General features: G+C 51.0%; 13 protein-coding genes across 13 annotated transcripts; 9 read left to right on the top strand and 4 right to left on the bottom strand.

Moving 5' to 3' along the window:
* Window positions 1-84: 84 nt before the first annotated feature.
* Window positions 85-1455, bottom strand: M436DRAFT_62153 (uncharacterized protein; the record flags this gene model as incomplete). The annotated part of the gene is made up of 1 exon (XM_013573679.1): window positions 85-1455. One exon carries the CDS (start codon window positions 1453-1455, stop codon window positions 85-87), a length of 1371 nt encoding a protein of 456 aa, XP_013429133.1.
* A 490-nt stretch (window positions 1456-1945) lies between these two features.
* M436DRAFT_80167 (FAD dependent oxidoreductase) lies at window positions 1946-3452 on the bottom strand (the record flags this gene model as incomplete). The annotated part of the gene is made up of 3 exons (XM_013573833.1): window positions 1946-2734; window positions 2792-3076; window positions 3132-3452. The coding sequence occupies 3 exons, from the start codon at window positions 3450-3452 to the stop codon at window positions 1946-1948; spliced, it is 1395 nt and encodes a 464-aa protein (XP_013429287.1).
* A 748-nt stretch (window positions 3453-4200) lies between these two features.
* M436DRAFT_42505 (uncharacterized protein) lies at window positions 4201-4764 on the top strand (the record flags this gene model as incomplete). The annotated part of the gene is made up of 1 exon (XM_013573518.1): window positions 4201-4764. One exon carries the CDS (start codon window positions 4201-4203, stop codon window positions 4762-4764), a length of 564 nt encoding a protein of 187 aa, XP_013428972.1.
* A 386-nt stretch (window positions 4765-5150) lies between these two features.
* M436DRAFT_42562 (A1pp-domain-containing protein) lies at window positions 5151-5777 on the top strand (the record flags this gene model as incomplete). The annotated part of the gene is made up of 1 exon (XM_013573526.1): window positions 5151-5777. One exon carries the CDS (start codon window positions 5151-5153, stop codon window positions 5775-5777), a length of 627 nt encoding a protein of 208 aa, XP_013428980.1.
* An 800-nt stretch (window positions 5778-6577) lies between these two features.
* On the top strand, window positions 6578-10071 carry M436DRAFT_43195 (uncharacterized protein; the record flags this gene model as incomplete). Its single annotated transcript, XM_013573648.1, has 3 exons — window positions 6578-6941; window positions 7050-7975; window positions 8026-10071. 3 exons carry the CDS (start codon window positions 6578-6580, stop codon window positions 10069-10071), a joined length of 3336 nt encoding a protein of 1111 aa, XP_013429102.1.
* Window positions 10072-10668: 597 nt separating this feature from the next.
* Window positions 10669-13447, top strand: M436DRAFT_18332 (uncharacterized protein; the record flags this gene model as incomplete). The annotated part of the gene is made up of 2 exons (XM_013573397.1): window positions 10669-11848; window positions 11898-13447. Coding segments are annotated over 2 exons (2730 nt in total), but the record flags the coding sequence as incomplete, so codon positions are not given.
* Window positions 13448-14479: 1032 nt separating this feature from the next.
* M436DRAFT_71211 (uncharacterized protein) lies at window positions 14480-15952 on the top strand (the record flags this gene model as incomplete). The annotated part of the gene is made up of 2 exons (XM_013573761.1): window positions 14480-15832; window positions 15908-15952. The coding sequence occupies 2 exons, from the start codon at window positions 14480-14482 to the stop codon at window positions 15950-15952; spliced, it is 1398 nt and encodes a 465-aa protein (XP_013429215.1).
* A 767-nt stretch (window positions 15953-16719) lies between these two features.
* Window positions 16720-17124, top strand: M436DRAFT_42357 (uncharacterized protein; the record flags this gene model as incomplete). The annotated part of the gene is made up of 1 exon (XM_013573487.1): window positions 16720-17124. A coding segment is annotated over one exon (405 nt), but the record flags the coding sequence as incomplete, so codon positions are not given.
* A 717-nt stretch (window positions 17125-17841) lies between these two features.
* Window positions 17842-19344, top strand: M436DRAFT_80161 (clathrin adaptor, mu subunit; the record flags this gene model as incomplete). The annotated part of the gene is made up of 4 exons (XM_013573832.1): window positions 17842-17880; window positions 17933-19096; window positions 19149-19208; window positions 19261-19344. 4 exons carry the CDS (start codon window positions 17842-17844, stop codon window positions 19342-19344), a joined length of 1347 nt encoding a protein of 448 aa, XP_013429286.1.
* Window positions 19345-20049: 705 nt separating this feature from the next.
* On the bottom strand, window positions 20050-20578 carry M436DRAFT_80160 (uncharacterized protein; the record flags this gene model as incomplete). The annotated part of the gene is made up of 2 exons (XM_013573831.1): window positions 20050-20243; window positions 20311-20578. 2 exons carry the CDS (start codon window positions 20576-20578, stop codon window positions 20050-20052), a joined length of 462 nt encoding a protein of 153 aa, XP_013429285.1.
* Window positions 20579-21299: 721 nt separating this feature from the next.
* M436DRAFT_62144 (uncharacterized protein) lies at window positions 21300-22463 on the bottom strand (the record flags this gene model as incomplete). Its single annotated transcript, XM_013573678.1, has 1 exon — window positions 21300-22463. The coding sequence occupies one exon, from the start codon at window positions 22461-22463 to the stop codon at window positions 21300-21302; it is 1164 nt and encodes a 387-aa protein (XP_013429132.1).
* Window positions 22464-23403: 940 nt separating this feature from the next.
* M436DRAFT_42740 (putative xylosidase) lies at window positions 23404-24372 on the top strand (the record flags this gene model as incomplete). Its single annotated transcript, XM_013573562.1, has 1 exon — window positions 23404-24372. One exon carries the CDS (start codon window positions 23404-23406, stop codon window positions 24370-24372), a length of 969 nt encoding a protein of 322 aa, XP_013429016.1.
* A 367-nt stretch (window positions 24373-24739) lies between these two features.
* On the top strand, window positions 24740-26041 carry M436DRAFT_80157 (uncharacterized protein; the record flags this gene model as incomplete). The annotated part of the gene is made up of 1 exon (XM_013573830.1): window positions 24740-26041. One exon carries the CDS (start codon window positions 24740-24742, stop codon window positions 26039-26041), a length of 1302 nt encoding a protein of 433 aa, XP_013429284.1.
* Between the last annotated feature and the right edge of the window lie 116 nt (window positions 26042-26157).

Here is a 26157-nt window from a genome sequence, read left to right as displayed (position 1 = left end):
ATCAATCTCCCGACCAACAACGGTAAAGGACAGACATCAAGCCACAAGCCCTATAGGAGGAAAAAAGACCGAAGAATCAACTTCTCACGACTTGCCAAAAGAACGCAAAAGCTTGCGCATTGATCCCTTGGTTCTGCCTTGCTCGTCGTGAACAGTAGACCTGGGTGATGCTTTGTTCTCTCCTTCTGGTGATGGCTGGTTACCCGATGGTGATTCAACGCTCTTTTTCTTCGACGGCATGAGGGACCCAAAAAACGTGGATGCTCTTCTCACGGGAGTCTTTCTTTTGCCACTTTCCTCCTTGTCTCCGTCTCCATTCTCGTCTCCGGACCTGTGCGCTTCTGAATTGTTGCGTGATTTTGCCTGAGCACTACCGGCATTGAGAGCTCTTTCGTCGTTCCTCAGACGACCATGAATGGACGCATGAGTGCTAGCTGGAGCAGAATCGGCCTGGAGAAGTCTTTCGTAATAAGCGTTGGCCATGTTGCGTCTGACCCAAGCGGCAGTGTGTTGAGCTTTGGCTAGATGCTTATCGGCATGAGCGTATGCGAGTTCGGCTGCTCTGCACGTGTTGCGAGCCACCTGGGAGTCAATTGTGAGGTTCTTGACTTCTGTCTCTTGCTGTGTTATCTTGGCTTTGACGACTACGACAGCAGGATTGTCGTCGGGATTGCTATCGGGTTCTTCGCCAGCATCTTTACGACATGAGACAAGGTGTGCCCGAAGTTCTTCAAGGTGCGCGCTCGCCTGAGCGAGGACAGCAGTTGCGTTGTTGGACGTCACCCGGCTTCCGTCGAAGACAGCTCTGGTCTGTCTGACAACGGCATCTCTGATTGCAACATCAGCATTTGCTTCTTCTTGAGTCTTCTCGGTGTGCTCTGGCGTCGTTGATCTTGTCACGTCGCTGCGCGGTGGCGTCTCGGCGTCTGCTGGTGCTGGTGTTCCATCCTGGACTGGAGTGGATACAGCTTGGTCTGACGTCTGTACAACCTGAGCTGGAGAAGGCGTGGCTGGTACTGGTGCCGTTGAAGTCTGACCTGGTGTCGTTGCAGCCTGCTCTGGAGTTTCCTCGACCTGGACAGCGGTATCCTCAGTAGGCTCTGGTGGTGTGACATGGGCCTGGACCTGAGTATTTGCGATGCGCTCACGCTCAAGCTCACGCTCACTAGTAACGGCTGGTGGGGTGATGACCGATGCCATGGTGGGTAGACCGGACATGGTGCGTGAGGAGGATGGACAGATACAGTAGACTTGGTTGCAGTTGGGACAAATCCAAGAAGGGTCGTCGACAGTGGATGGACCAGAAGGGCTGAGGGCGGTTTGGTGGTTCATGTGAAGAATAGATGATGGAAGAATTGGTGATGGATGCTTGTGCTGAGATGGACAAGGGTTGGACGAAGCCAGAGGTTGGGAGAAGTAAACAGTTTGCGAAGCTGACGGGATCGGAAAGCGCATTGGTTGTTCTGCTCTTGCATGTTGAATGTGCAAAGCTCGAAAGTCGACAGGATCTAAGCCCAGTCAAGCGTCGACACTCAGGGCAGTTGTGGTAGGCAAGAGTTCTCGAATCCTTTGCAGTTGCTCCTTCCTCGTATGCCATAGAGTGTGTGGACTATGAAAATGATGAATGCCAGACTAAACATGTATCCGGAGTATCCAGAGTGTAATGCCTTCTAGTGATCACTTCGTATCTCCCCAGCTGTTGTATAACGTTTGCCAGCATCATAATGATATTCAAGCTGAGTTGGGACAAATGCATGGAAATACGTGATCATATGCATCTGTATACCGCCGTCTCAACTCAGCCTAGGTGCCATATGATCCCGGCAAGCGTCATGTTTACAGCTGTTCGCATTACATGTCTTTGCACATGGAGACAGTATTTTGCAAAAAGCGAAACCATCATGCCCACATCAAGCGACCAGATCTCAGGCCCACCAGAAGCGCCTCAAACTTTCATCCTGGCAGCATCAAGCATCTTCGGCAACCCTGCCTCTTTATACGTCTTTCCCTCGACCATCTTGGCCAAACCTTCAGTGCATGAAAAAATGAATGTCATGCCTCCTCCATTGAACCCAGCAGCTACGTACCAACTCTCCTTCTCGGGCACTTTCCCAACGAACGGGAAGCCATCTTTTGTCTCCCCTTGTATGCCTGTCCATAGATGTGTGATGGTCGCTTTCGAAGTCTCCCAGCCGCGGAAGACTCGTTGCATGTAGGCAGTAAAGTAATCTCGGACGTGGGGGATTAACGTGTTGTCGTCTGTGTTGTTGTACCATAGGGGTTTGTTGCTAACGTAGCAGTTTTTTCCGCCGCCGACGACAATACCAGAATCCGGACGTGGGTTCAAGTAGTCAACTCGCGTTACCTCGTCACTAGGATGTGGGAAGTAGATGTTGTAGGTGTTACTTAGATGTGGTGAGATTGGCTGGAAAGGGGCGATATGGCAGGCTGACCCTTTATACGGCACTATCTTGTCCTTATAAACTGGGCAGATGGCAGGTGTGTAGGCGTTTGTGGCAAAGATCACTTTTCTGGCGAGGATATTGCCATGAGCGGTATGTAGGACTGTGACTGAAGGGTTAAAAGAGGAGATGGACAGGATGGGTGTGTGGGTGAACAGGCGTACGGCGCCAGAGTCGACGAGCTTTGAGAGCAACTGCGTGACGAATTTGTAGGGCCAAAGACTGCAGACTGGCATACTGATTGCAGCTCTTGCACCTTGGATAGAAGTGACCTGTCTTCTGTCAGTACATCCCCCACAAATCATCCAAGAGATATAGATCGAATGTACCTGCTCCGCAAATTGCTCACCCACAAAATCAAAGTCTCGTGCCCATTGATGTCCTTCACGTATGGCGGTACGATAGAACTCCTCAGCTTGCTTTGCATCCCCCTCATCAATGTAGACATCATAGCTTCTCCGCATCTCAAATTCGCAGTTCAAGCTTTCTCTGTCTACCGCATCTTTCATGGCGTATTTTTGATTAGACAAGAAAGCAGCCATTTCATCCGCAGCTTCCAGACCAGCATCTCTGAGCCAATTACGCATCGTGAAGGCTTGAACTTTTGAATGGCCCTAAGTTGTATGTTAGTCCAAGCACAGTAAATGTCAGGTGCGACTCGATACATACCCCATTGCGACCCGTAGCTCCCGAGCAGACTTCTCGAGCATCGAGAATGACGATTGATGGCCTTTTCCCAGAAGGGTCTACAGCGTGCAGACGAGAGAGATGGTACGCTGTGCTGACGCCAGTCATACCAGCTCCGATGATTGCGATATCGCATGATTGGGGCAGTTCTTCGGACGAGCAGTATGAGTCTATAGGGTGCAGTTCTGAGCGCCAGTATGAGAAGGTATGGTTCGGCTCGGGAAAGCCATCGTTAATTCCTGATTGTATGGTTTCATCTTTGGCTTGAACGCCTTTGCCGAAGAGGGACCAGATGGTGTTCATGGTTGGGCCTCTGTTTCAGGTCAAAGATGGGAGGTTGAGTGTGGATGACACCGGTGGGGCAAAGATACACTAGACGTTTATTGTGAAGAAGGCGGTGCTGACATCTGGCTCACCGCCGATACTTGTATTAAGACCATTGCGATGCTGTTGCCTACCTGTCTGCGACAAGGACGTTCCTGCGTGAGGGGTTCCTGATGTAGCTGCATGTCACAGGCATTGGACATTTCCACCAACGAAATACATCTCACAACTACCGTTCGAAGCCTGGCCGTGTAGCTCTCTAACCCGATATTTTCAAGCTCGAGAGACTGGCGTGTGATCAGGACCTATTTCTATCCTCAAGAGTCAAGGCTGAAGAAAAGACATGCGGCTCTGTCGGCTGAGGCTTTGAGATTCCGTTGTTTGTCACTGCCGATCATGACGGAACCATTTCACGCACATGCTGCCATCCAGCGCTTACATTGGACAAACCCACCACACCCTTGAGTTGTAGAAGCACCCTTTGTATCAAAAGGCTGCAGGGCACCGCCCACTGTCGAAATAGAAACATGTTTTTCTTCGAGAAAACATAAAGTTAGGTCTTTTGTTTCTCTGTTCAGATTTCTTTGATTTGATGTTTTTTGTCCACGAACATATATCGCTATCGTTATCGGCATCTCAAGGGCTTATCACACGATTGAATACCTGTTGAACGCTTTACTTCTTTGCAACGAGCGAAGAACAAGCAGTCGAGAAACATACACACACGATGCAGCAATCACAGTCTTCGGCGGTGCCGCCGCCAGAATACACACGAAGGGATCCAGCACCATTGACACCATCAACACTGCTGGGCTCCTCCCGGACGCCATCTCAAGGCCCTTCTTCTCATGTTCGCCCACAATCTCAGACCCAGACGCAGCCTCAAATACCATCATCGCAAGAACCTCACACCTCTACCCCTCCAACATCCACAACAACCACTCCCTCCTACGCCCGCCCACCCTCACCAACCCCCAGCACCCAAACAACAGCCTCCACAATCCTACCCTCATACGCAGACTCCGGCAGCTACAAAGGCTTCCCCAGCGAAGCCGCTTACATCGCCGCATTGACTGAATGGGCCGAGCACAAGAAATACATTCAACCCAGTGAAGAAGCACAATCGCTGTCTGGATTCTTTGGGTACAAGACTATGGAGGAATATAGTGAAAGAGGCGGCGAGGCAAAGGCGGCGAGGAAACAGAGTCAAAGTGGAGGGGAAAGAGGAGGAGTTTTGGGATTCCTGAAGAGGATGGCGAAGAAGGACGAGGGGGGTGGGCATGGGGAGTGATGGAGGATGATGGATGGTGTTTGTTTGGCATTGTAGGAGTTTTGGACAGATTTTGGGTTTGGACGTCACGCATTGATCGATAGATGGTATTGAAGACAATTTGCGTATTCCAACAGTCATGGTCTTTCCAGAAAGAACATTATGGTTTTCCTGTAACAGAGAGCAGTGACTGAAAGAGCTACCCGAGTACCTACCTACCTATTGAAAAGCTCACATGTCGGTGTGGCGCGCTGGTGTGGCTGGTGAAAATCAAGGTGTGGTCCTAGCTTCTGGGCGCGTCATCCGCGCTTTCACATGTCAGCAAATAACTCGACTTTCAATACACCATCCTGACTCTCCAACCCTCATCTCGACAACTACATTGCGACTGTCCATCACACATTAAGATGGCTTCCATCAAGACACTCAAGGAGATTCCTACTCTCACCAGCTTGTACAAGCTCAAACACCTGACACCAGCCGCTTCGACAGTGTCTGGAGCCAGCAGCGCTTACAACGACAGAATCTGTATCATCCGCACCGACATCACGAAGCTAGAAGTCGACGCCATCGTCAACGCTGCCAACGAGTCATTGCTGGGTGGAGGAGGTGTCGACGGCGCCATTCACCGCGCAGCTGGCAGAGAGCTTTTGCGCGAATGCGAAACACTTGATGGTTGCGACACAGGCGACGCCAAGATCACCAAGGGCTACGAACTGCCATGCAAGAAGGTCATCCACACTGTCGGTCCTGTCTACTGGCGAACCAAGAAACAGGGCAGGCACACCAGTCTGTTGCAGTCATGTTACCGTCGCTCGCTGGACTTGGCTGCAGAGAATGGCTGCAAGAGCATCGCGTTCAGTGCGCTGAGCACTGGTGTCTATGGCTACCCTAGCAACGAGGCAGCTGCCACTGCTATTGGCGAAGTCAAGAAGTGGCTCGATACGGATAGCAAGGCCGACAAGCTTGACCACATCATCTTCTGCAACTTCATGGAGAAGGACCAGGATGCCTACTACGAGTGGTTGCCGTGAGTTCTTTCCGAGGTTTTTGTTTTATCAGCCACTGACTTAGCACGCAGCAAATACTTCCCATCGACTGAAATCAGCGAAGACCAGAGCAAGAACGAACATGTCAAGATCGAGGAACAGAAGGAACAGGACGTGGACGAGAACAAGTCGCTGGGCGCACGGCAGAAGGATGGCGACGACAAGATGCTGGACCAGTACAAGAGCGAGCTGGAAGTCGAGGCTGATGAGCAGACCAAGAGCGAGGAGAAAGGCCAAAGTAAGGGCGAAGAGAATGGTCAAAAGTTGGCCGATCTGCCTGATGTTCCCACCGTGGAGCCTGGCGAGCACGGCTTGCCTGAGGCTAAGAAACTCAAGCTTGACGACGACTCGAAGATCTGAGAAGCACAGGGTAACGGTCTCGAAACAGAGTCGTGGACAAATTGGGAGGAGAGAGACAACGGCCACGAGAAATATGCCATGCAGTCATGATATAATGAAGAGCCTTCTATGGCAAAGAAGAAGGAGCAGGAGAATGAAGAGCAGTTATATTCCATGTTTTGAAAATAAAGATCGGCGTCAATGTCAAATCTTGTGACGATTGCGCGGCCGATCAAGCTGGGGAAATGGCGGCCCGCGGGCTGCAAGTCGAGTCGAGTCTCGCTCGTCCTCAACCGGCAGGAAGTCGTCTTGATCATCTAACAAGCTTCCTGGCCGCATAATGTTTCTAACGTCGCTGTAGTCCGTCTCTAATGTATATTCTTTCCCCTTTCCTTACGGCTGTTGTACATAAAATCTGTTGATCTCGCTCTGCTGCGACTGGATTCATGGCCTCCGCCGACGACCCTGACGCGACTTTAAAAACAGCCATCGACTCCCTGGGCGACGACGACTCCTACACCGTCCACCGACTCAAACATGCTTCTCCCGAACATCTATACCTAACTACTCGTCGCTGCTTCATCGGTCCCATCCCAGAAGGCTGGCTCAAGACCCATCGCAAAGAGTGGTACAAGCACTATCTGGGCATCCACCACTCCTCCAAAGCCCCCTCCTTCTCTGCCTCCGACGACGTTGGCCGCCGCCGCCGTCTCACCGGCCTCGACGCCCCAAACCCCTCAGCCTTGTATCGCGCAAGCTTCCCGCAACCCGATAACGCCCATGGAGAAGCACTGCGAGAGGATGAGCATGGTGATCAAGACGAAGACGAGGACCAAGATCCTGGCAGGCCCCGCAGCGCCACCAAGAGCCAGAATCTACATGTAATTTCTAATGTTGAGCACGTTGACGATGGTGCAGAGTCAGATGGTGAGGCCACAATCAGAGCGCCGGCCGCTCTCAACATCCCAAGAGGAGGCCTGAGCGATCCTGCACTTCTGAAAGAACAAGGAGAGAACGCCGAAGAGGTTCTGGCTTCGTATACTACAGCCCACACTGTAGCTTCTCCTTCGACGCCGACTCCTCTGGCCACACCCAGGCCTGGCGCCGCTCCGTCAGACTACATGGATTCGCGTCCAACAGATACCTTCCGAAGACGTGATACTTCAGACGCTTCTTTCGTAACAGCTTCAGATGGAGGCTCAATGATCCTAGACGAGCCAGGTGCCGCATTCCACGATCACTCCGAGTCATCTAGCGATCATGATACGACCCCAAAGAACAGTCCTCGTACCGGCGGCGAGCGAAGTAGTGCTTCTTTTGAAACCACCAATTTAGCCACGCCAGGACCTACTACATCCGACACCTCTCTCCTCGCATCACAACATGCTCAACAACTATCCCAGGGCGTTGTTGAAGAAGACGCATTGGGCGCAGCGCTCAATCTAGAGCCACAACGAGATCCACCACAGGCCGCAGGACAGGAGAATCGCAACAGCCACGAAATTCGGTCACCCGGTCTCGTCAAATTCAACATTCCAGAGAATCCAATGCTGAAGCAGGAAGTCCAAGTGCGAGCCAAGATGGCCCAGGGCATGCGCACATCGCGACTGTCTCGAGCCTTTACTCGAGGAAAGCTGAAGGATGGAGAGATTGTTAAAGTGGAGAAGATGCTTGTTCGTCTGGACATCACGACCGGCTCAGAGCAGCCCAATGATGATTATGACGAGAAAGATAGCCAGCGAGTCGAGACACGGATCACAGAAAAGTGGAGAGAGTTCATGGTTGTATGTCGAGAGAGCCACGAAGATGGTGCTGTCTTGTGCCTGCAGATGTACAAGACCAGAGTGAGTAATCAAGGTTTGACAAGTGATACATACATTGACTTTGACCCTAGGTCATTCCAGCAACGAACCAGAGCAAGACCAAGAAGCGCTTCAAGCACGAGATATTACTGGATCCTGCAAAGCTCAAGGTCAACCTGTACAGCAGCCTCGACAAAACCCTTGTGCTCTGGCAAGCCAAGGGGCCGCAAACGATTATTTGCTTCCTCCGACCTCGCTCCGCACCCAGCGCAGTAGAGTGGTACACTTTCTTGAGAGGTGTACTCGGCCTACATCGACCACGCACTCTTCAGATCAACATACCCGATCTGAGTGTCGGCCTTCGACTTGATAATCCATTTGAAGAGTTGGTATCAGAAGAGGCCCTGGAAAAAGCCGCAGATGGTGACGAGGCCGCCATCTGCAAAGCCATGCAAGCTGAACGAGCCATCGCCTCAAAAATCATTGATCGTTGTCTGGAGATGCTATCACAGAGCAAAGAGTGGGACGACGTACTCAAAACATGGGGCCACAAATCGAAGATTGGCCTGGCTTGGAAGCGCTACGACCGACTGGAATGGGTACATGGTATCAACGAGCATAAGATGTACGGCACCATGGCATTGCAACGAACTCATGAGCTGGAGTTGCGCCCTAAGAAACATTACCCTGTTTCCGTCAAGATGGTCAATGGCGAAAACATGCAGGAGCCTGCTCCGGTAGAAGGTTTCCTCATCCGCTTGACTTCTCAAAAGGGCACCGACCAGAAATTCGGAAAGTTGTTCTACAAGCGGTTATACTTCAGCACGCAGAACAACTACCTACTCTTTCTTCGACCAGCGAAAGCGAAGCCTCCTCCGCCACCGAAGATGCCTATGAAGGAAAATTGCAACATTCCCAGTGCGAAGCAAATTGCAGAAAAGATTCCATTAATCTACGCAGTCAATCCATTCCCGATGCATGCCGGCACGGTCGCGTGGCTATCAGACTCCGCTAACGATGCAGAAGACAGGAAAAGACACGACAGAGATGCGCATGACGAAGCAGAACGAAATGCGCAGTCTTTGCTGGATTGCGATGGGTTCATCAACCTTTCCGATGTTGTGGAGGTTCGTAATGTGGTGAGAGGAGCAACACCAGCTGATGAAGCCGTGGATGAGGGCCCACAGGTCGACTTCGATGAGGAAGTTGAGGACAGCCACCACGACGATGGCACAACCAAAGAATTTGATGACGCACGAACGTTCGAGCTGCTCATGCGCAATGGTCTGGTCGTGCGACTACAAGCGTTCAGCAAAGCGACGAAAAAGGAGTGGATAAGACGACTTCGAGCTTTAGCCAAGTACTGGACACGACGGGCTTCCCAGGATCTGGCTCTGTTCAAGCTCGTCCGACAGCAAAATCTGGACACGCTCAATATCGACATGCAGGCAGAAGCGTACGTCGGTATGTTCGCGCACAAGTGGGAAGTGACCAAGTCATTCGCATCGCCTGAGCTGTACAATGTTTGCGGCATATCGAACTGTCGCGCAATCCATCGATCTGGGATTTTGTTCCGCAAACCCCGAGTACATGGTATCTTCTCACGCTGTCATGTCATTCTCTGTCACGGGCACCTTCTCGTCTTCGAGGACACGGTGCGCAGTGCGACAGGCAAGAAAGTGTCTCATATCCACCACCAGCGTATCGCGTCTATCGATCTTCGTGGTTGCTATCTTTACTCGGGACTGATTACAGCGAACGACTTACTGTATTCGAATCGCACGTTTGACAACAACCGACCTGGAAATGATGCGCTCCCTCGCATGTATCTCGAAGACGGATGGGCGAGTGCAGATGATGATGCGATGACTACGTTTGTGGTGTGGACTGGGCAGCACAAAGGCTGGTTTAGGGCAAGAGAAGAGGATGGCAATGAAGGACAGCAAAAGAGTGGCGGAGCACGTAACAAGTTGAAGCGAGTGTCGCAACTCGGCACGACAGGCAGGGCGATTGTGTTTAAGGCGAGAAGTCGGACGGAACGAGACCACTGGGTGCTGGGCATCGAGACTGAGATGGAGAGACTGTCTCAGGCGGAGGAGGTCAGAGTGGTAGGGGAAGGTGCTGCGGCCCAGTCGTGATTAGTGGTTAGTGACGAGTGCGAGAGTCAACAGGAGCATCCTAGGGTATAATAGCAGGGTCAGGACGGGGTTTCTGGGAAGACATGGGATTCTTGTGAGGACATGGGATTGTTGAAAGATTAATGTAATATTTGGCTATGGCAGGTGTACGCGACAAAGGCAGTGTGTGTCAAGGTGACGGGCTAAATCGGCAGATGGAGCGGAAGCGGGCAAAGATTTGCAGAGTTGAGGATTTGGACGTGGGCCTCGACCGGGCTTTTGGGCCCACGGCGTCGGCGTCAGTGGCCGTCTCTCCCAGGTCGAGGTTGGCAAGGGCGTGGCAGAATGAGGGTGCAGGAAGCGACTGCGAAACGCCTTTGGGCTCCTTCTGGTTATTCCACATTCCACTCGTTGATAGCACAAGTCGTCGCGCTGACCCTCCCCCGTCCGGCACAATTGGGAGGTGCTTCATCCATGCCGCTAGAGGCCGAATAAACACCAATCATGGCGTCGCCGGAGCCTTCTGCGTCCGCACACCCTCCACCCTCGCTCTACCAACCTCACTTTCCCAGCGCCGAAGGACGCAATGCCCCCAGAGATGTCCGCTCTCTGCCTTTGCGCCCGCGCAGCATCGGCCCTGTCTTCGACCAAGCTCACGCGAGCTTACCCATCGCCGAGTTCGATCAGGAAGCCCACAATCTCAGCTATACCCATCCCGATCCCGATTCTGACCCCTCTGCTCTTCCCGAACAACCCAAAGACTTCCAAGATACCTACCTGATGCCCTCGCTGTCTGAGAATGAGCGCCTCCGTCTTACACTGTATTGGTACTATACTCACGCCAACAAGATGCTGGAAGACAAGGAATTCCTGCTTGCTCTGCAGCAAAAGCTCGATCTTGTCCAAGCCTTTATGGGCTGGGATTTTGCCATCATGGGCTTGATGAGCGAGCATGTCTATACACGAGTTGCCACTGCAGGCTTGCCTTTGGCTGTTCTGCCGCGGCGCGAGGCTACCTGCTCGCACACGATCAACCAGCCGCCTGGCACCGTCTTCATGCTGCCCAACATGGCCAGCGATTGGCGCTTCAAACGCTCGCCACATGTCGAGGAAGGCGGCCTCCGCAGCTATGCCGGTGCCGCACTCCGTTGCAAGGCCGACACTGGCGAAGACGTCGCTCTGGGCAGTCTTTGTATCGCTTCCAACTCCGAGCAGCCTCCTCTGTCCCCCGTCCAACAGGACGCTCTGGTCCGTTTCGCCGACATGATCTCGAGCGAGATCGTAGCTCGCGTGCGCGAAGGTCGAAGACAACAGCGTCAAATCATGGCCGATCTCATTGCTCAAACACCCCAATACACTTCCCCCGCATCCGTCAAGGATCACGTCTTTGGAATCCTTGCTCAGGTCTATCCTGATACCCATCTCGACATACAGGACGCTCCACCTAATAACATGATCTCCTTGCCCCATCATGCTCCGGTCGATCACAATGACTTTCAAGGCGGCCTGTGGGAAGACTCGGAACTCATCGAACGCCTAATTGTCACACATAATCACACACAACTCGCTACTGACTCTACCGTCCGTGCGATCGCACACCCGTGTCAAAGGATTCCCACTACCAAATACCTTGTTCTTGCTTCAAGGAACGTCCAACTCGTCTTTGATGACATTGATTCCTGGTTCGTTGAGAAATGTGCGAGTATAATGGCAGACTCCACTCAAGAAACCCGCCTGAAGGAGGCACTGACAGCTAAGGATGCCTTCCTCCGAGGCATAACTCACCAGCTGAGAACACGTAAGACCCCTATCATCTGCTTCCGATTTCATGTCTGACAATGACACAGCCATCCATGGTGTTTTGGGCTCGTGCGAATTGCTTTTCGAAGAGCTGGCGAGCCGAGACATGCTCTCAGCTGGCGTCTCCGGATTGAACCCTTCATCCGTCCTCGGTGCTATCCGGGATTCTGGCCGAGAATTGATGTCTACTGTCAACAACATGCTCAAATTGAACCGTTGGGCCGAAGAGACTGGTGGCTCCATACAACCTGCTTCACTCTTGAGCCTCAACGTGATTGAAGCCGAAATTATATACGAAGTGCAGCAGTCAATCCCTGAGCACGAGCTGTCGCAAATCTCTGTCATGTTCGAGAATAGACTCGGTACTGACGAAAGCATGGTAGTCATGGACCTATTTCTGCTGAAAGAGTGTGTCCAGGCACTCATCCAGAACGCTTTATCGTATACGGATGCCGGAGCCGTCATTGTCGTCATTATGGCATCTGCTGACTACACGAAACTGATTTTCGACATCAAAGACACTGGTTGTGGTATCGGCGCCGGAGATCAAACACGGATATTCGAGGCCTACGAGAAAGTGGACACTCACACAAGAGGAGCTGGACTGGGTTTGACTTTATCAGCCAAGATCGCGAATGCCATGAACGGCAGTGTCACGTTGGTCTCCTCAAAACAAGGCGGATCTGACCATGGATCATTGTTCCGCGCCCAGTTTCTCAACCCAGGCTTTGCTTGTCCAGCATTTCGTCCGGTGCCCTTTGACGCAAACCTAAAAGACATTTCTAGGAGGTTTCATGTCGTACCGCCCAAGTCGGAGCGACCAGAGCTTGTGATGCATTTTGCATCCTATTTAACGCACCATGGATTCGAGGATTCGGAGACGCCTGAGGGCTCCTTCATCGTATTGACATACACTCCGGACGCAGACGAGTTCCGTCGATACGTCTCGGAAATCGACACGAGGCAAGTCGCAGTATGTCTAGTCCCTGCTGGTGCATCAACAGAGAAGCTCCATGGCGCTCATGAGGTGCGTTTCTTCTCGGGACCTTTCTTGACCTCTCGTCTCGAAGAGATTACTACAGAGCTCGACGCAGTCTACAAGCGACTTCACTCTGATCCTGAAGCTGGTGAAACGGCTACCGGGTTGGCTAATCGCGAAGACGCTCATCGCACGTCCGGGACAGAAGATAGCGTTGATCCAGCAGACGCAGAACCGATGGCCCTTTTGGTTGACGATAATGTTGTCAATCTACGCATCATGCGCATGTACTGCGAGAAGCGCAAGATTCAGTATCTCACCGCCATGGACGGCACCGAGGCAGTCAATGTGTTCGAGTCATCCATCGACACACAGCCTATCAACCTCATCCTTATGGATCTTCAAATGCCGGTATGTGACGGCATTGAAGCGACGCGGCGAATCCGCGAAATCGAGAAAGAGAAGGCGCTACCCAGATCAGCATTGTTTATAGTAACAGGCCAAGATACGCTGGCCGACAAGCAAAACAGCTTCGAAGCTGGAGCTGATGAGTTTTATGTCAAGCCCTTGGGTCTGAAGACACTGGACAAAGGCATCAAAGAATACTTCCCGGCTATTGCGCAAGTAACGAAGACTGCCTCTCAAGCAGCTTCTGAAACGAAAGGAGGGGCTAGCAGAACTTGAGCTACAGGCCACCAACATACATGATCGGGAATAAAAGCATGGGAACCGGCGTTACACATGGAAAATTTCTGGTTGGGCGATACCATCAAAGTTATAGGAGGTAATCATGTGGTTTTGCAAACGGGCACATGGGAAAATGTGAAGGGGGAAATTGCATTACAGCATTTGTTGATGATATTTATTCTCGCTTGGTTATCTGGCATGTTGTTTGCTATCTGGTGTTGGTTGTTTCTTCCATCTTCTTCTGCATATTCATCGGCTGTTTACATCTATTGCATTTGGTTCTGCAGAGTTTTCCCTAGCATCTTGTCTTCAAGCTAGGGTAGAACAAAGTAGCTTAGATATAATCCCAGTTCTATCACTATCATCATGCATCCCGTGGACAGGGTCGCGATTCAGGAGCTCTGCAGGTGTCAGATGGACCGTATTGGGCAACTATAGCCGGGCCACCTCCATCCTGAAGTTTTTGGAAGACCGATTTGTCTTGTGGTAATTACCACACCAGCGACGGACGACCAAATCTGCAGCTATCGAAGGTAGTGCCACTCTTCTTCGCACGACTGAAGCGTGTCTGTCCAGCATCTGAACCATATCTCCATAGACACGGACAACACCTCCTTTATTAGGCTCTGGAAACGTCAACATCTTTCCGCGAGTGAAATTTTTGGCGTTGATTTTACCCGTATTCACAGCTTTTGTACCAATGTAGGTTGTGTTGTTTCTTTAGGTAGGTTGCACTAAATGTATATTGATAGCCGCTCTAGTTGATAAGGTGGGGCTCAGGCAGTCCGCCCGTCCCCTTCTCCTGTGGTGGACCCTTCGGACTGCAATTGTGTTGCGGCACACTGGAAGCAGTCGTGAAGAGGTTTCTCAGCAACTTTCCTCCGGACACAGCTATACTCTCTAGTGCTTGACTGGACTCTGACATCCAAAAATCTTTGTACTCGCCATTTCTCACTGTCCAAAATGGTCAACCCACCTTCAGGCTACGCCGACATCCACACCTACGCCAAAGACCTTATAGCATTCCTGCATGAGCCACTCTCGGTACAAATTACAGGCGGCATACACGTCAACGACGCTTTCATCTACAACGCATGGTCAAAACTCCCCGCTGCATGGACGAAATGGTGGGACTCTTTGCCTTCACCCCAACACGCTCAAAAAGACCTCATCAACAGTCTTCGCAATGAACCTTCAGCTAGACTCGACGATTTACCTGGCCGACCAGAGAGTTTGCAGCAGTGGTTGCAGCGGATACGAACACTCAGTCTTGAGCGCGAGCAGTTGGTGCTTCCTGCCTGCATCCCTGAAGTTCGGGTTCCAGAGGTGTTGGCGCAGAAAATGGTGACGAAAAAGCTGGCGGAAGTCAAAGCGGGAGCGAGGTATATCAACCACATCTGCAAAACGCAGAATATCACGAGAGTGATTGATATAGGCAGTGGACAGGGGTATCTGTCTTTGACTTTGGCCGCTGCTTGCGGGCTCAAGGTGTTGGCCATCGATGGCAGTGCCTCTCAGATCCAAGGGTCGAAAGCTGCAGCTCGACAAGCTGGACTGAAGGAAGATGAGGACGTTACGCATCTCGTTCGCTACGTCACTGGCACTGACGAACTAGCAGAGGAAATCTCAGCTTGGGCACAGGGAGAGAGATGCCTCCTCGCTGGCCTTCACGCTTGTGGCTCTTTATCCGAACACATGCTGCGGCTTTCAACCCTCGTGCCTGAGATTTCTCATGCAGCAGTGGTGGGTTGTTGTTTCAACCACATCAAACCACTCTCTGTTTCTCACCCCGATGGCTTCCCGATCTCAACTTTCATGCGGGAAAATGAGCTAAAACTATCGCCATCGGCATTGGTGACTGGATGTCAAGCTCCCACTAATTGGCCACCGCAACCGCCGAACTCGGTGTTTGGGAGAAAAGCTTTTTATCGCGCTGTTCTTGAGAAATTACTGCACGATAAGCAAGTTTTGGCGCTAGGGCAGCAGCAGCAGCAAAGACCGGTTTGGGGGATTAGGACTGGGGATTTGGCTTCCTTTTATGCTTATACTTCTCGTGCTTTATCTTCTTTGAACCTCACTCTTGGCAAAGACGTCACTGAAGAAGAGATTGCAGGGTATGAGAGGAGGTTTGAGAAAAGAAAAGGAGAGATAGCGGTGTTGCAAACGTTATCGGTATTGCTGTGTAGAGTTGTGGAAAGTGTTATTGCGATTGATAGAGTGATGTTTTTGGAAGAAAGAGGTATGGAAGAGGTGGATGTGGTGCCGGTATTTGAATATAAAGAGAGTCCGAGAAATTTGATGGTTGTCGGGAGGAAGGTGGCCGTAGCGGATGAAGAGTGGAGTGATTGAGACGGATCTCTTCACCTGGACCTTGACTGATGTAAGCCATAGAAATGCAGAGAGAACTCAATATTGGAGTGTTGGCTAGAGAGATGAGTGGGATGATAAGCTTTTCAGTGGTAAATGAAGTTTGCTAGAGAGTCCGGTTTTGTAGATCGGAATGATTGTGATGTGAAAGTCGATTGAATCTGAAGGCACTCGCGCGTTTGGTGGGGTTCTTGATTTTGGTAAACTCATTGATGTACTCTTTGGCGAAATCGGGAATCACAGTGATGGGTGTTTTGATCTCTGTCGCTGGTGAAAGTAGTTCGCTTGGAGGTGTGGGTTTGTGCGTTGCATTGTGTTGATGTAAGTGCCAACCATCTTCAAAGGCACTCACGAGTTCTGCATCATTGTCACTCACGATGCACTGATGTGCATGTTACTTGTCAGAGAATAGCTGCGGTAATCTTGAGCCTTTTGATTGTTGAACGGTGTTTGCTTGAGATTTCTGTTCTGTGTGTCAAAGTTGTGTTGATGTGAAGTCCGATTGTCTTGGATCGTATTGTTGATTTGACGCAGACTGAAAAGTCTCAATTATGTTCCCGATCGTTCTGAGTCGCATCGTCACTTTGACATTGACAAGAATGTCTCGTCAGTGTTGTGTTTAGTGACTGTGAAAAGGTCTCGTGTGCGATCCGCGTCCGCGTCCAAATCTACTGCTGAACCACAGCTCATCCATATCCAGCCTTTCGCCTAGCTCTGGACATTCTAGCATCGATCTGACTCTTTCACACAAGACAGCTCTCCACGATCCAGAGTAAGCGTCTTGCCCGCGAAGTCACCTTTGTAAAGCTGACTTATGATCTCAGAAGAAGCCAATCACCATGCCATCCTCAAGCAACCACGACACAGACAAAGAACGCCGTCTCATCGGCGTCTTCATATGCACATACGTCCGCGTCCACTACGCCAATGAGCATTTCATCAAAAACCACCTCACCAGAATCTTCGCCGCCGTGCTTGAACTAGACGAAGACGTCCTCAAAGACCAACTCCAAGACAAGTACGGAGATGAAATGGTTCGCGCCGAAGAGGACAAGATTGCCAGATGGAAGGAACGCACCAAGAGTGGTCTTGTGGATTCTGCTGCCGAGCTTGTGGAAGATGTGGCTAGAGAGACGGTGGGAGAGTTCGGAGTTGCGCAGCAGGAGTGCATGTTTCGGCTTGCTTGGGACATGTATACTGTTGCCAGAAGGCTGGAGGAGCCCAGCATCGAGTTTATCTGATGCTGAGCGCGAGAGGATTGGCAGCGCCGTCTCCCAGCAAGTCTTTGGTCGTTGGCAAGGGAAACCACAGAGAGTGGAGCATTGATGGCTCAGCGCGAACAAGACCAGGAGGAATTCGAGGACTCATGTCAGCCTACAAAGCCTTGGTCGCCATGAGAACAGAGGATAGAGAGCAAGCAACCACATCATCACTTGAGTTGGGAAGGCGAGAGAATGATATGACAAGATTAAAATTGGAAAAGTACTCAAGAGATGTCGGGATCTTCTGACACCGCCTACACAACAGATTATGCGTAGCCAGTTCTTATAGAACCACTTGTCCGTCTCCGCATCGACCTGATCGCAAACCAGCAATTGAAATACAGCACAGACTTGCACATAACGTGAAGTCTGCACCAGATGCCGGCAAGAACTGTCTAAAAGGCTGCGTTGAAGGAAAAGAAAGCGAAGATTTGGCACGCGCGAAGGAAGTTTTATAATCGTGACTGCCGAAGTGAAACCGGAAGTGGGCGTGGTCGGAGCAGAATGTGGGGTAGGGGAGACGAGCAACAAGCAACATTCATGCTTGGCTGACCTCGTCGTACCTGCCTGAACGACAATAACAATCAATTCCAGGCCATCTCACCCGTTGGAGCAAGTCGCTGCTTCCTGAACTGTCGAATCGCCCGTCTCGAATTACCACACCTGCATACCGACCGGCAGCGCATTCACTACACCATGGCTTCGGCCCTGTTCTTCCTCGACCTGAAGGGCAAGGTATGCCTAGACAGATAGCTGCTGTCGCAAGCCCACGCTCACCAAATGACAGACCCTTCTGGCGCGCAACTACCGTGGTGATATCCCTATGAGCGCCGTCGACAAGTTCCCCATCCTCCTTTCCGAAGCCGAAGAAGAGAGCTCGGCCGTGCCCCCCTGCTTCAGCGACGAAGGCATCAACTACCTCTACATCCGCCACAACAACCTCTACCTCCTCGCCCTGACCAAGCGCAACTCAAATGCCGCCGAGATCCTGCTGTTCCTCCACAAGATTGTCGAGGTCTTTACCGAATACTTCAAAGAGCTGGAAGAAGAGTCTATCCGTGATAACTTTGTCGTCATCTACGAACTACTCGACGAGATGATGGACTTTGGCCACCCTCAAACCACAGAAAGCAAAATCCTGCAGGAATACATCACTCAAGAATCACACAAGCTGGAAGTGCAGGCACGACCACCTATCGCTGTCACAAACGCTGTCTCGTGGCGTTCAGAAGGCATCCGCTACCGCAAGAACGAGGTCTTCCTGGACGTTGTCGAATCTCTCAATCTACTCGTTTCATCTACTGGCAACGTTCTGCGCTCTGAGATTCTGGGTGCCATCAAGATGAAGTGTTATCTGTCTGGTATGCCCGAGCTGCGACTAGGTCTCAACGATAAGGCCATGTTCGAAACCACTGGTCGCGCTACCCGAGGAAAGGCAGTTGAGATGGAAGACGTCAAGTTCCATCAGTGTGTCCGTCTATCACGATTCGAGAATGACCGTACAATCAGTTTCATCCCTCCGGATGGTGAGTTTGAACTCATGAGCTACCGTCTCAACACCCAAGTCAAGCCTCTCATCTGGGTCGAATGTATCGTCGAAAACCACTCTGGCAGCCGTATCGAATACATGCTCAAAGCAAAAGCACAATTCAAGCGCCGCTCTACCGCCAACAACGTCGAGATTTCCATTCCTGTACCAGAAGATGCCGACACACCACGCTTCAGGACGAATATCGGCTCCGTACACTACGCACCCGAGCAGAGTGCTATTGTATGGAAGATCAAGCAGTTTGGTGGTGGCAAGGAGTTCTTGATGCGTGCTGAGCTGGGTTTGCCGTCAGTGCGTGGTGATGATGAGAAAGGCGGTGGTATGATGGGTGGCTTCGGTGGTAGTATGGGTGGTGTTGGCGACCGCGGCAAGGGAAAAAGACCGATCAACGTCAAGTTCGAGGTATGTCTTGTAGTGCTTGAATCATTTGTCACATTGGCTGACCCGTCTCCAGATTCCATACTTTACCACATCCGGCATCAACGTCAGGTATCTCAAGATCATCGAACCCAAGGTAAGAAAGTACCTTCGCATCCTCCAAGCAGACATCTGACTCAGAATTACAGCTACAATACCCTTCCCTGCCATGGGTCCGCTACATCACACAATCCGGCGACATTGCTGTCCGCCTACCAGACACGCAATCATAATGACAATACAATAATGAAAAGCTTCTTCTATACCGATATCACTGTCTGATGGTCCGTCTTTCCGCGGTACTCTCACATCGAGTGTCACCAACTTTCGCTCCTATAAAAATGCACAATGGAATACCATGAAATACAAGTTCCAGTGAGAGCCTGTTATCGAAGGTATATCTATGAGGCTCTCCTTGGAAGTTATACCTTCCAGACACTCCACTGTGCATATTTATAGTAACTTCTACAGCACTCCTTGGCAGCTGAAACAAGTCGGATCTCGAAAGCTGCTTCCTCCTCTCGACATGCTTGTTTACTCCTATCGAGATGCACAAAGGATTGTGCAGAAGCTGTGGTTTCCAATGAGAGCCCGTTATGGACTGCGAATCTCTGGGGCTCTCATTGGAACTGCACTCTCCTGACCACTCCACTATGTATTTTTATGGTGACTTCTGCAACACCCCCTTGGCCGCTGAAACCAACCAAATCACTCCTTGCGTTGACATATTTGTGCAGACATGCACGATACTGTTCAAGATCCTGATCAGGGGAAAGAAGAAGAAGGGGCGAGCACCCGACAGGGGCATGTTTGAAGTTTGTCATTATTCTACCTCCCGAGCCCTCAAAGGCACATCTCTCGTGCGTTACATCCGTCTTCTACAACCCCAAACGCCCTCAGGAAACAGCCAAACGCGTCATCGACCCGGTTGTTTCGTTCTACCTCTCCTGTCGACACAGCACACAGCGACAATTGCCCACGTTCTCCGTCATGATGGCATGCAGATGATCAATGAACAGCTTGATCGATCTGTAAGCTTTGCCGCTGGGATGGCCGTGGATGGTCAAGTCGGCTGCTTTGAACAAAGCGTAGCCCTTTGGTGGCTCGCCTTCGAAGTTGACGGGTTGGCCGCCTAGATCATCGTGCGTCACGTCAGTAAAACATCCCCTTGTATCGAACTCAGGAGAAAGAATACTCACTCCACTCCCCAAGTAAATCTGCACGCTTATTGTACGCCTCGGTTAACAATCTCAAAAACTCCGCGTCACGGACGCGGGCTTTCTTGTGTTGAGGGGGCCAGGTTGACTCGTCTCCAACACCATCGCTGGTGAAGTGATCTTGATCGCTGACGTCGAAGTTCTGGACACCTGGGTTGGTGCTCAGAGGGTTGGGTTTTGGTGTCGAGGTGCGAGCTTTTATGCTTGGGTCGCGCTTGATTCTCCATTTGGAGGGGTCGGGGTCTGCCATTGTTGGTGGTTTGGTGGTGGTGATGTTGATAGATGGTAGAGGTGTAGATGGATTTGGTGGAGGAGATGGGGAAGGACTTGGTGGAGCAGATGGGGGGATATGTGGATGTGGTTGTTGTTGTTGTTCAAGAGGAGGGAAAGAGTTGTGTGAGCTTGGGAAGGTGTTTTGTAGCGAGGAAGAGGTTGCCGCGACAATGGGAGGTGGACAGAAGGTTCCGGATTCATGGTATGGCTTCTTTGGATCTCCTTGAGTCTCTGCGGATTCTTCTTTCGAAGACAGACTCGATTGATTGATGATTTGTGCAGCAGAAAGAGATGATGTTGCTCTTAGATTATTGTGCTTGTCTGCTGGCATATCATTGTAGGTCACTCCCAAGCCGTTCTGTGTCAAACAATCGCCGCCTACCGGTGTGTTGAGATACAGGCAGGATACTGATCAGTCTTGAGCTCGTGGGTGGCTTGAGCACAGGGACTACTAAGATAGTATAGATCGTTGTTCGAATATGATGAGGCTTTGGAAAGGGGCAGCTTCTTAAATAATTCTCCCAGGGTATCAGCCATTGTACAGATCTTGGTAGAGTTGTCTACTTCTTCATCCCCAGTTTATCCGCCTTCTACTTCCTATCCAGTCTTATTTTCAAGCATGCTTCATCGATGTGATGGTTCGGGTATTGTTCTGTGCCATCATCGATTGCAGCCCAGTAGTTCTGGAAGGAGTCTTCTCAATTCTTGAGCAGTCTCGCAACTCCCGAGCGAACATTGGTGCTGCCTTTGTATGCTACAGTGTCTTTGAACCAAGATCGCTTGGCACCACTGATATTCAGTTGGTCCAGCTTGAGAGTGTGCTGCTGGATGGTCAATAGTATCTTCTTCCAGGATCCATATATCTTGCATTCGGATATCTTCAAACGACACAACGTTGGGCCCAAGTCCTCCAGTAGATCAGTTATGGTGTCATGACTCATGCACAGAGTAGTCAAATGAAGCTCTTCCAGAGGTAAGCGGGAGAACACATCGGCCCAGGCCCTGAACGTATCATCATCCTCGGCGAAGATTCCAGAACGGATGTGCAGAGTCTTGAGATCGGGTGTCAGTGACAGCAGATCATGAATCGTCCCGTGGCCTTGATCGTCTCCATAAGGACTAATCCCGAATGGCAAGTCGAACTTGAGCTCCGTAAGTGAACCCACAACTTTCCAACCCTCCCAGACATCAGAGAGATAATTGTCCATGCTCTTGTCCTGGTCGAGACCGGCTCGAAACTCCAAACCCCGTACTTTGCATTCACTCTTGTTTGCTGCTCGGACGAGAAAGCTCAGCATGCCCATGGAATCTGCCTGCCAGTGGTCCGTGTAGAGGAGAGGCGCACTCCAGACCTCACTGCGACCAAGTGATTCCTCTTCGTTTGTGTCTACGGCAAGTACGAAGCTGTGATCTGACTTTGCGAGTACATTGAATGCTTGGGCAAGTAGCGAATCTGCTCGACGTTGGTCGAAGCGTTCAGCATCGCATCTCTGAGCAAGAAGCTGTATTTTTTCTGCAAAGTCGCTGTAGTGACAGTCTTTGTTTTGCATCAATTCGTCTACCGTGTCGTAGAAACATTTCCCATCGTAGCAAGCACTTGACAGTTGAACTCTACGGATCGAAGAGCCAAAGATTGGGTGTTGACAGATGTTGACAAAGGTCTCTAGGCTGTACTCGGTGTAGAGGACGTGGACATCAGTGAAATAGCGTTTGGCAAAGGCTTTTGTAGCGGAGGCGTGGATTCCCTGAGATATGCTGGTGAGACGTAGGGCGATGAGGTCTTCCTTGTCAAGATCTGGATTCGTGCAGATCGCGGAGACCAGCTCGGGCGGGAGAGAGGAGAACGAGGCTGGTCGATCCATGATTGACGCGTCTGTGGTGTTGTCAGTACCTCCACACAGAGCTTAGTATTATCAATGAATACATTTGATGAGGATTACCGAAAGTTGTTGTTAGTGAACCAAGGGGACAACCAGTTGTTGTGGAAGTTGAAGAGGTGTTACTTCGACGGTGGAAAGTGCTGTGCTGGAGCGCAAGAGGTGACGACGACTGTTGTTGTATGAAGCAACAAGTTCAAAGAAGAAGAAGAAGAAGCTCGACTTGTAGAGCTAAAGAAGTTGTCAAAGCAATCATGAAAGCGGAGGGTCCAAGATGTGAAGGTGAAGTGAAACAGAGAGAGTGTGTGTGAAAGATTGGATTCGAGGCGAATTGGAAGTCACGTCAATGGCCCCTACCTACTACACTGACCCCATCTCTCACAGAGGGGGTTTGCATCCAGTGAAGTAACTGAGCATATTCCTATCAAAATTTGATGAGACATTCGATGGCTAAACATGTGTTATATCTCGTCAAGCACGAGGGAGGAATGTTCGCAAAGTGGATATCAGAGTATATGAGATTCTGTCTGTCAGCAAAGAGCCCTATCAATGCTCAATCTCAGACTCAGACAGAAAACGTTTCGCTACCGCGTAAGTGGTTGCTGAGAAAAGAAAGAAGACGGCGAGGTCGGAAGAGATGTCAGTGGACGCCAAGAAAGCGGAGGCCCCACAGTGCCCCTCGTTCCGCCTTCCTCTTCGAACATGCCACTTTTAGGCTAAAGTAGACTTTCCCTTCGCCAGGCACATGGCAGCGTCCAAGAGTTTCAGAGCCGCTCACCAGACACAGCCTGTACAGGCCGAACACGTAGGCTAAAGCCTTTGGAGATTGCTCTCCATCCTTGTCACTTTATAAACACTGCTGCCGACCCGCAGGTAGGTCACGAACCACTTCTACCCTGATTTTATTCTCTAGCACACCTCCATCATGTCTGACAAGGAACCTCTCATCACTCACCTCTATACCGCTGACCCTTCGGCCCATGCTTTCAATGGCAAGATCTATATCTACCCTTCGCATGATCGCGAGACCGACATCCAGGACAACGACAATGGCGACCAGTACGACATGAACGACTACCACGTCTTCTCTCTGGACTCGCTCACCGGCCCCGTCACAGATCACGGCGTGGTCCTCAAGCAGGAGGATGTCCCATGGGTCTCCAAGCAGCTCTGGGCTCCTGACGCCGCGACCAAGGACGGCAAATACTACCTCTACTTCCCTGCTCGCGACAAGGAGGGCATCTTCCGCTGCGGTGTTGCCGTCTCGGACAAGCCCGAAGGTCCTTTCGCTCCTCAAGAAAACTACATCAAGGGCAGCTACAGCATCGACCCTGCCTGCTTCGTTGACACCGACGGCTCAGCATATCTCTACTTTGGCGGTCTCTGGGGTGGTCAACTGCAGTGCTGGCAAAAGGAGGGACACTTTGACGCTGCCTGGAGCGGTCCACAAGAATTGACTGGTGAGGGTGTTGCAGCACAAGGCCCTCGTGTCGCCAAGATGACCGGCGATATGCTCGAGTTTGCCGAGACTCCCCGCGAGGCTCTGATTGTCGACGAAGCCGGCAAGCCCATCCAGGCCGACGACCACAAGAGAAGATTCTTCGAAGCTGCATGGATGCACAAGTACCAAGACAAATACTACTTCTCCTATTCGACTGGTGATTCACATCTTTTGGCATACGCCGTTGGCGACAGCCCGTACGGGCCCTTCACCCAGCGTGGAACCATTTTGGAGCCTGTGGTTGGCTGGACCACTCACCACTCCATTGTCGAGTTTGAGGGCAGATGGTACCTCTTCTACCACGATTCTTCGTTGTCTGGAGGCAAGAACCACTTGCGCTGTGTCAAGGCAAGAGAAATCTTCTACGACGAGAAGGGTGACATTCACATCTAGATCACTCATCTGCATTTACTTTATGATACCACTGTTTAAAACGATACACATTTTGTACACTCCACAGATGTTTTCCTTTCCTGCACCAAGTGATTGCCAACAGTTCTCAGATTCACTACGAAACCTTCGATCTTTCACTACACGTGCCAAGCTTTGATTCACTCACTCCTTCCTACCGCCCACAACTGACATCCATCTTCTTCAAAACTCTCCACCCAACTCTCCACCCATCTCTACCCAAACTCTTTATCCATCTCTCTTCCCAACTCTCCTTCTTAGCTTTCTTTCCAACTATCCTCCCCCACTCTCTTCTCAACACTCTTCCATACATCAGCATCCCATACATCGATCATCCTCTACCTCGACCATGTCTCTGGAAGATCTGCCCACCGAGTTGATCGCCGAGATATGTGAGGTCGCCGACAAGGACGCGCTGATGGCTCTTCGGCTCACTAAGAAATGCATCTCAAGATCGGCGACAAAGAGCTTCTCCGACCAGTTCATGAGCTCTCTCTCACTCATCATGACTACTCCCTGCTTGCAACGACTCATCGACATTTGCGAGCATCCATTCTTTGGCCCTGGTGTCCGGAGAATCTTTATCACTCTCCGTCGCATGGGTTTGTGCCGCTTCAAATATCTTGTGGACAGATGCCGTTACTTCACTAAGATTGCTGGGCGCCAGAGTGAGGAAGTCGCGAAAGCACGCCTTGTTTTACGACGCTGCACAGACCGTTTCCATGATGAACAAGCGCTGGAGAAGGAGGGCGGAGCGACTGAGTTACTCACGCGGGCGTTCTGTGCATTAAAAACTTGGGTGTCTGACGTGGAACTGCTCATCGTGCCTATTTACGGACCACACGCCGGTGCTATCTTTTTGGATAGTAATAGGTATGAACCTCACGATGAGAATGCGAAAAATAACAGCCTGACGAGCACACTTCAACCATGTCTCGAAGCTACCCGCATCAACAAGATGGGATTGTCCAAGTTCGACGTCTCTGTGAGGAAAGGGTGGAACACTGACAAGAAACTGGGCCTGGACCTCAACCTCGACAGCTTCAGCGAGGAGGAAATGAAGCGCTTCTCTATGCTGAGATCCATCACGTTCGAACTCAGTTGGTCCGTCAGATACAAGACGAAACGTGCGATGGCAACTATTGTCTCACAAGCCTGCGAGCTAGAAGTTCTCCGCCTCTCACACGGTGACGCTTACTGGAGTCGCTATGATAATATACCCAGACAACTCGAGCTAAGCCGCAATGCTTTGCAATCCGTCAAGTCTGATAGAATTCAATCTATCAGCCTCACAGAGATCTTGTTCTCGGAGCAGCCGCTTCTCGAGTTTCTTCGCCTCCACCGCAACAGCCTCAGATCCCTGCGCCTTACTAGCTGTGCACTCCATCATGGCTCGTGGTCTGGAGTGATTAGCTACTTACAGGAATCACTACCGCATCCTAGTTCGCTGAAGATCGAACGTTTGTACGATATAGACTCAGACGCGAGAAAATGTCTAGCCATCGCTGGCTTCGGAGGAGAAGAAGGAAGAGAATGTGTGGAGGGGGAAGAAAAAGTACAAGCGGCTCTGTCGGCAATGATCGAAAGGCCTCTCGACGACCCCCTGACTCCTCCTGGAGATGTGCACGACGATGAGACTCTTGACGAGTGAGAGCGGTAGTAGGTGATGGCCACCAGGTTCGTGGGACTTCGATGACCAACATCCCAGAGTTACACGTCTCGAGCGTTCGGATCGAGAGGTTGCGAAGACAACAGGTCATGAAGACG

This window comes from Aureobasidium namibiae (genome assembly GCF_000721765.1).
Source record: "Aureobasidium namibiae CBS 147.97 unplaced genomic scaffold scaffold_5, whole genome shotgun sequence".
NCBI lineage: Eukaryota > Fungi > Ascomycota > Dothideomycetes > Dothideales > Saccotheciaceae > Aureobasidium > Aureobasidium namibiae.
This window is presented reverse-complemented; position numbering and strand designations above follow the sequence as displayed.